The sequence below is a fragment of the Entamoeba nuttalli genome, assembly GCF_000257125.1.
Source record: "Entamoeba nuttalli P19 unplaced genomic scaffold asmbl_2305, whole genome shotgun sequence".
Taxonomy (NCBI): Eukaryota; Evosea; order Mastigamoebida; family Endamoebidae; genus Entamoeba; species Entamoeba nuttalli.
The window spans coordinates 1-8,365 of record NW_008575218.1 but is presented as its reverse complement, the minus strand read 5'-3'; the positions used below and the strand labels follow the sequence as shown (position 1 = coordinate 8,365).

Sequence of the window (8,365 nt, the reverse complement as noted above, 5' to 3'; positions counted from 1 at the left end):
TATTAATACTTAATTAATTGCTTTTTAATTTTTTATTAGAAAAAAAGAGTGATATTGATCAATTAGTGTTGACGTTTTTATATTAAGCAAAAGTCATATTCTTCTTAAGAAGAGTTTAAAATGGTATTTACTAAAAATAAATACTTTATTTTCTTGAAAAGAGTTTATTTTTTTTAAGTATAAACTGTAAAAGACAAGAATTGACACTAACACTAGTGTCTTGAACATGTAATGTCTTATATGATAATTTAACAACTATTTTCTTTTGAACTTTTAAACTTATTAATATCCTTCTTGAAGTTGTATTATTTGAATAGGTTATGTGGTTTGTTGCTTATTTTATGTTCTTAAAGAGTCTCGTTTATGACTTATCTTTTTTTCCTAAACTTTCTTTTAGAAATGGTTGTGATTTTCAACTTGACTTGTCTCTGTAACACTGTTTTTATTTTTTTGGTGTTTGCGAGGCTTTAAACTATAATGATAAATTATCTTAGATACATACTTTTAAATTATCATTTTTTTATAAAACACCTAATCAAAAAATTATCAAATCAATGTTTGATTGAAAAATGGATTGAGTGCAGTTTTTTCTTTAGACGGTGGTTGTTTTGTTCGTGAGGCATTACTCTTTGTAACTACAAGGAAAGAGTGATTCTTGTTTTGCCCAAAACACCGTTGTAATGTGTTAATATAAGAGTTCATCTCAACTTGTTTTGTAAATTCGTACTGAGAATATGTTTGAGATAAAATATGATTGATTTTGTTAATAACCTCATTCTTTTTTTGGTTGTACTCTTCATTTGAAATATTAACAAAAGGATGGTTTGTTCTTTCTCCTGCCATTTTTAGTGTCATTCCTTTCTTTTTGAAGAACTTTTGTGCATGACTACGGACTTGATAAATGGTTTTTGAACCAATAAAAGCAGATATTTTGGCATAATCCCTTCCATATTTATTAAAAGCCTCTTCAAATTTAGACCTTTCTTCGTCAGTCCATGTCTCTCGCCTTTTTCTATTTTGTTTAATTCCTCCAGTTGTTTTGAATAAGTTCTATACATTAAACTTTTAATTTTTTTAAGGGAGCTTAAAAGGCACTAAGAAACAAACCAGTTCAACAACACTGTTAGTATCTGTTGTGTCATTTTCAGTAGAAGAAAGAGTGACACTCATTTTTATTCTCATTTCTATTCTAGAAGATTTGTACTTAAGACAATATACCTTTTCATCTTATTTTTCATTCTGGAAGATAACAAGATAAGAACTATTAAATGAAAAAGACTTTGGAGATTGTATTTAAGTAAAATATCTTAGATAATTTTAATGTATTTTAGATAGAAGCATAAAGATTTTTAGTATATTTGAGAAGAAAAAAAACCAAAAATCAACCTTTTAAATCCTTTAATAAAAAGAGATTTGAACTATAAATTCATAATATATGAAACTGTTATTGGCAATACTATTATTTAGTGTTTTTACATTTGCTGAAGAAGAATTCACTATTGATGAAGACTTTGACTTAGAAAGTGATGACCTTGATGAATATGAATTAGACGATGAAGATGACGATGAAGATGAATATGAATTAGACGATGAAGATGAAGATGACGATGAAGATGACGATGAAGATGAAGAATTAGAAGATGAAGAATTAGAAGATGACGATGAAGAAGATGGGGATAGTGAATTTGATTTAGAAGATGATGACGATGAAGAACGAAGAAGACGTAGAAGAAGAAGAGGATCATGGAGAAGATGGTTTAGAAGACATCATAGAAAACCAAGAAGACATTATCGTAGAAAAAGTCATAGAAAACATTTTAAGAAAAATAACAGAAAGCATAGAGCAAGAAATAACAGAAGACACAGAAGAAGAAACAATAAAAGAAAAATAAACAGAAGAAGATTGGTTAAAAAATCAAATATTAAAAGAAGAGCTAATAGGAGAATTAATAGAAGAAGACCAACTAGAAGATATAAGACAAAGAAAGCACAAAGAAAAGCAAGGTCATTATTAAGAAGAGTCAAAAGAATGTTAAGAAAAAGAATTAGTCCAAAACAAAAGAGACAAGCAAAAAAAGCACTTAAACAATTAAAAAAAGTAATTAGAGGAAAGGTTTCACCAAAGAAAGCTTTTAGACAAATCAAAAAAATTAAGAGAGTTGAAAAGAAAGTTGAAAGAAAGATAAGAAAGAATAGTTATAAAGCACCAACATCTTCAACAGCTTCAAAGAAATGTAGCTGTTATAAAGTAAAAGCACTCAAATTAAAATTAAAAAAATTAAGTAAAAAGATGTGTGACTTAAAAGCAAAAATCTCAGTTGCTAAGAACGAGATTAAACACCAAAAATCTAAAAGACATCATTATGTTAAAAAAGCAGAAAAACAAATTGCCAAATTACAAAAGAAAGTTGGCTCAGTTGCTAAGACAATAGCTACTGCTAAAGTTACCAAACAAATGAATAAAAAGAATGCAAAAGTTGTTGCTAAAAAATCTGAAAAGAAAGTAGTAAAAATTTTAAAGAAGAAGTAAATGATAATTCATTTGTTTTGAACTAAATTATAATAAAATATTTTAATAAAATAAAAAAAATTATATTTATTTGTTTCAATTATTTTGATTAAACTAATTTTTTTACCTTAAATACTATAATTTAATCATTTAATATTTAGTTTCTTTATTTTTATTTGATTTTAAGATGATTTAATGAAATATTTTAATGTATTATTAAAATAATTTCATTTTTATCAAAAAAACATTGAAATTTTTATAATATTATCGATTCAATAAATTTTGATAATTCCTCTTTTTTTGATTAATAAAATTTTAAAGGAATTAGAAAGAAATAAAAATGAGTAAATTTGAAAAAAGATGAGAAGTTCAATGAAATTGTTACATAAACTAAATTCAAAATATATCAAATGTGTTTTAAAAACTTAAAAAATTCTATTTTATTTTTATATCCTCTTTAATTAATACTATTATTATTTATTAATGTAACACAATAAAATAATGTTATAAATAAAATAATTTATTTCAATATTAACCAAAAAAATTGAGGTAACATGATAAAATACTGATAAAATAAATGATAATTTAAATTAACAATTCATTTATTTCTTTTTTTCTTGTTTATTGTTTGGTTTAAAATTATTTTCTTAAAAACAAATTACTAAACAATAAATAATTAGTATAAAAGAACAATAACTAAAAATAAAATTATAGGAAATATAAATTGTATCGAAGCAATTTTAATTATAAACTTATTATTTATATGTTTATTACTAATAAAATAGTATTATCTTCTTTAGTATAAGAATGTTATATTGTAATAATAAAAAATAATTCATAATTATCTAAGTTCTAATATTAATTTTGATATTATTAATTGATATTATCAATAATAAACTCAAAGTGAATTATGTCTACAAATGCACCAAAGAAATAAAATATTTTTTTGATTTTAAAACACCTTTTAGATGGAGAGGTAACTTAAAAGTTCAATCTAATATCAAAAATAATAAAATGATTTTTATATTTTAAATGAAAGATGCAAATAAATTAAACTAAATAATCCTCAGAATTTGTAGTTGTAGATTCACTAATTCTTTGAGTAATTCCTTCTTGAGAATTTATTAATAATGGAGAATTAATGTTATCATTTGAATCATTAGCATATTCTTCATTATTATCAGTTATTTCATCTGTTATTCTTGGGAGAATAGAAACTTCTTGATTTATATTTTGTTGTTGAAGAGTTTCATTAAGTAATCTATAAGAACTTTCACTAATAAGAATTAAGACAATAGAATACATCATAACGACTATTTCTTGATAATCAGCATATTCTATATCTTTTAAAACTTGAAAACAAGTTTTTCCAGTTTTAATTCCAATAGGACTTTGACATGTAGAATTATTAAGTGTAGTAATATTAGTAAATTTCCAACCACAACAATCATACTAAATAGTAATTACTCTTAATTTAAAGTATTAAAAATCGATAACCAATAACTACAAACAGGAATTTGAAATGGTTTTGCTTTCTCCTCATCCATAGTAAAAAGTTGTCTTAAGTCATATGAAAAATAAGAGATTGATCCAATAATAAATATTAAGAATAATACATTTATTATTCCTCCTCCATTAATAATAAATCCATTCATTAAACAACTTGCAATAATTAATAAAAAACCACAAATAAATAAAGACACTCCAATAGCATAATTAAACCCTCTAAAAAATGTTTTACTATATTTTATCATTGACTTTTTGGAATCTATTATCTTATTAAACCCTCCAAAACCAGAAACTATTTCAACACTAATGCCTGAAATGATTAAAAAAATACCAAAACAAATACCAAAAATCCTTGATTTCTCCATTACTTCATTCTCAGTTCTTTTTTCATAAACTTTTTTCAAAAATGAAACTAAATATTTTTCTTTTTTTTTAATTCAATTTCTAGTTATGCTTAACTAAAACTATTCCTTCCAATACACTTGATAATGAAGAATAATCATCAACAGCTAATTCGGCTCTTTCTCCTACACCAATAAGGACTGGTGTATTATGTGTTTGGAATCCAGTAATAGTTTTAGGTGATCCAGCTTGTCCTGCAACATCAACTGCAACACCAACTCTACAAGAAGTTTCAACAACTTTACCATTTTCATCGATTGGCATAAACATTCTTGGCTTCATTGCAAGACATAAAGCATTTATAATATATGTATTTAATCCAGAAATACGTTCCATTCCTTCTCCACCAATAAAAATGAATATTAAAATTCCTGCTAATGAAATAGGATCCATAATAAATCTATCTGAATACATTGGATTAATTCCAATTGTTCCTTTTCCTAAATGAACTAATCCTTGTGCAACTTTAACACAATATAATGACTGATGATCATTTACAAAAAATGCAGCAAGTTGATCTAATAAACTTATTGCTCGTGTTGCTTGAGTTCCAGCTGAAACAAGTCCAATAGAAAGTATAGCATTTCTTGCAGCAATTAAATCAGACCCATGAGCTAGTCTTGTTAATTGTTCGAGTAATCCTACTTTTGGTTTTCCAATAGAAGTTAATGCTAATGCAAATGGAACATATCTTTTAACTGATGGTTCTCCATATCTTTGAACTTCATTAATTAGTCGGGTTGATAATTCAGTAGAAAATTCATCAGACATTAAAGCTAAAGCAACTCCAATAACAGCAACTCCACATGCTTTTGTTTCATCATCTTCATCATGTTTACCACATGCTTCCATTAATTGTTGAACTTTTAAAATATTTGATGTTCCTGCAAATGCACAAGAAGAAACAACTAACATTGCATATTGATTTACTGGTGATGGTAATGCTCTTACAGTGTCCATTACTAATGAAGCACTTTCACCACAACATAAATGCAAAAGTCCTAATCCAATAACTAACATTTTACATGAAACACTTTTTAAGAAATCTCCATTTCCATCATTAGAAAAGATAATTGAAAGTATTTGATCAGCAATATCTCCATCCATAGTTCCTTGAAATATTAGTCCTAATGCTAAAGCAGCATGTCCTACAGTTTCAAATCCAACTGCATTGATATCATTTAATACTGCAATTAATGTTTCTTTCATTTCTGTCTTCCGTGTTCCTGCATATGCAAGTCCTAATCCAAAAATACTAAGCTTACGTTCAATAGCAGATGTTTCTGCTCCTAATTTATCACTTAAAAAGACTTGTGCAAAATCAACATCACTTTTTACTCCACTACAACATGTTCCAATACCTAATAATGCACCAGCTCTAACATACATTGAATCAGATCCAATAAATGAAGTAAATTGTTCAACATCTTCTGGTCTCCATAAATGAATTAATCCCATTCCAGAAGCTGATGCTATTTGTCGTTCACTTCGTCCTGTAATAACATAATCTCCATTATTAGCGTGAATTAATGAGTCATAACCAAATCCTGCATTAGCTAAACAATCAGCTACACACAGTCCCATGTCTTTTGAATCTTGTGGTTCTGGTTTTTGACTAACAGTAAGACGACTTGGTAAAGGTGCAGAAGTACAAATTTGTTCTGGAGTTTTAACTTCTTTTAATCCTAAAGCATTAATTAATTCAGTAAAGTATTTATTTAAATTACTATTTCCAAGAGCTGTTTTAACAGTTTCATTTTGAATTAAATTAATAATATTTTCATCTCTTATTCTTGATAATAAATATCCAATTTGCATTAAATTAGCTTGATTGTTTTGGTTTTCTTCAATAATTTGATTTAACCCTCCAAAGTCATTTGCTTTAAGCATTAACCTAATAGCATCAGAATATTTATGTTGTTTAAGAGCAATATGTAATAAAAATTGATAAATTTGTTTGTCTTGTGGTTCAGGATAATAAGCTGCACATGATGATGCATATAATAATAATTTATCAAATCGAGCTTTCTCACTATATTGTTCTAACATTGCTAAATTATTTGTTTCAATACAAAAATCAACAGCATCTTGTTCTGCATTATGTTCAATATGAAACTCAATCAATTTTTGAGCAATAGGAACAAGTAAGTCTTTTTGTTGTTGCCAAACATCAACAACTTCTCCAGTAAGGTTTCTTGTATATTCATGTCCCCATTGTCCTAAATCATCTAAATGACCAAGTAACTTATATTTTAATGACTCTCCTTTTTCTCCATTAGTCATTACTAAAACACTTAACACATCAGCAAGTGATTGTCTTAATTCTCCATTTGTTAATTGCGAATGAAATTGTTTTAATTGATCCAAATATGGTCGAATAAATTTTGTTGTTTTAGGTAATGTTGTTGAAGAAGATGTGTTATCTCCCCTTAATGTTTTACGCAATAACTCAATAGCACTAGTTGATATTTCAATGTTTGGATCTTGAATACGTTTGACTAAAAGTTCAATCTCTTCTTTTAATTGATCATCTTCATTAATTTCGACAGGTGTTTTACTTGTTGGACGACTCATATTCTTTATTTTGATTTTGAAGTTGTCAGTTCTTTTTTCACTTTCTTTTCTTTTTATTTTTTTATTTTCTTAAAACTTCATCACTTTTTTCTTTTTTTTTTTTAATAATCTTAGATAATTATAATGTATATTTCAGGATTATTTTATTTATTTATTCTAAATAATATCCAATTAAATTCTTGTTTTAATGATTTTATCTTATAAAAAAGATTATGCTTTCAATGGAAATAATAAGCAAACAATAAACGAATAAATTAAATTTCATCAACACCACTTTCTTTTATTTTACTCATTGGCACTTCACTGATAATTTTATCTAACTTTGATTTTTACTGAACTATATTCTAACTTGGTTAATGACAATAATACTCTCCAATTATTTTCATATTTCTAACTTGTTTATTACCCACACCCCTTTTTTAACATTCCATATTACTTCTCTACTTTTAGTTCCATTTTAATCAATCTTTTTAAGATAATATAATTTATTGTTTCATTTTGCATTGGTATGTAATACATTTATGTCTCATAGACAAGTTGTCTGTAGGTTTTTATAACATGAGATTGTCATAATGTTTGGCATCAGTTGTTTTTGTTCAAACAATGTCCAATAAATGTTATAAATTTTACTATATATTTTTAATAGTTCTTTATTTGATTCGAAGATAACACACCAGAAATACAACACAACCAAAATATTAAATGATATTTATATTTTGAGTAACCAACTGTATTCTGGTTATGATATTAGTTTTGGTGAAATATCATTCAATATTTCAAAGATTTGTGTTGGTTATTATTTGTGATGGAGTATCATTCATTATAATAGAAGAGTGTGTATGCATAAAGATGGTTGTTTCTTTACTCGTTGTAGTGCAAATATATTTGATAATATAGTACCACCAAAGAAAAATATGCATGTCGTTGTGACTGATAAAGAAATTAGTCATAATAATAGAGTCATTTACATATTCTCTCATCATAAAACAAGAAAGTAAAAAAAAGCATTTTAATACACAATAAAAATCAAATAAAGAGAAGACAGATACTTAAATAAAGAATAAATAAGTTGACGAAGTTTGAAAAACATTCTTCTGATGCAAATGAAAAAAAAAGAATTGAAAAGCACAGAAAACTACTCAATACCAAACTAAAATTTGATGAATAAACAATTTTAAAGTCAGAGATATGAATAATCTTTGATGTTCAAATGCCAATAGAAAATAAATTTAATAAGATTTAATTAACTATTTTTTAATAACAGTTTTTATTTTATGAATATACAAATCAACTATTTTGTTTGTCTAAATAAGAAGAAAGGTTAATTAATAAAACCGCAATTTTTATTACTACTGAGAAATACATATTCTA

At 25.8% G+C, this 8,365-nt stretch overlaps 4 protein-coding genes across 4 annotated transcripts; 1 reads left to right on the top strand and 3 right to left on the bottom strand.

Moving 5' to 3' along the window:
* Window positions 1-546: 546 nt before the first annotated feature.
* Window positions 547-1,170, bottom strand: ENU1_018030 (Myb family DNA-binding protein, SHAQKYF family protein; the record flags this gene model as incomplete). Its single annotated transcript, XM_008856909.1, has 2 exons — window positions 547-1,050; window positions 1,108-1,170. The coding sequence occupies 2 exons, from the start codon at window positions 1,168-1,170 to the stop codon at window positions 547-549; spliced, it is 567 nt and encodes a 188-aa protein (XP_008855131.1).
* Window positions 1,171-1,435: 265 nt separating this feature from the next.
* On the top strand, window positions 1,436-2,530 carry ENU1_018020 (hypothetical protein; the record flags this gene model as incomplete). Its single annotated transcript, XM_008856908.1, has 1 exon — window positions 1,436-2,530. The coding sequence occupies one exon, from the start codon at window positions 1,436-1,438 to the stop codon at window positions 2,528-2,530; it is 1,095 nt and encodes a 364-aa protein (XP_008855130.1).
* Window positions 2,531-3,559: 1,029 nt separating this feature from the next.
* ENU1_018010 (hypothetical protein) lies at window positions 3,560-4,263 on the bottom strand (the record flags this gene model as incomplete). The annotated part of the gene is made up of 2 exons (XM_008856907.1): window positions 3,560-3,961; window positions 4,021-4,263. 2 exons carry the CDS (start codon window positions 4,261-4,263, stop codon window positions 3,560-3,562), a joined length of 645 nt encoding a protein of 214 aa, XP_008855129.1.
* Window positions 4,264-4,462: 199 nt separating this feature from the next.
* Window positions 4,463-6,994, bottom strand: ENU1_018000 (19S cap proteasome S2 subunit; the record flags this gene model as incomplete). Its single annotated transcript, XM_008856906.1, has 1 exon — window positions 4,463-6,994. One exon carries the CDS (start codon window positions 6,992-6,994, stop codon window positions 4,463-4,465), a length of 2,532 nt encoding a protein of 843 aa, XP_008855128.1.
* Window positions 6,995-8,365: the final 1,371 nt, after the last annotated feature.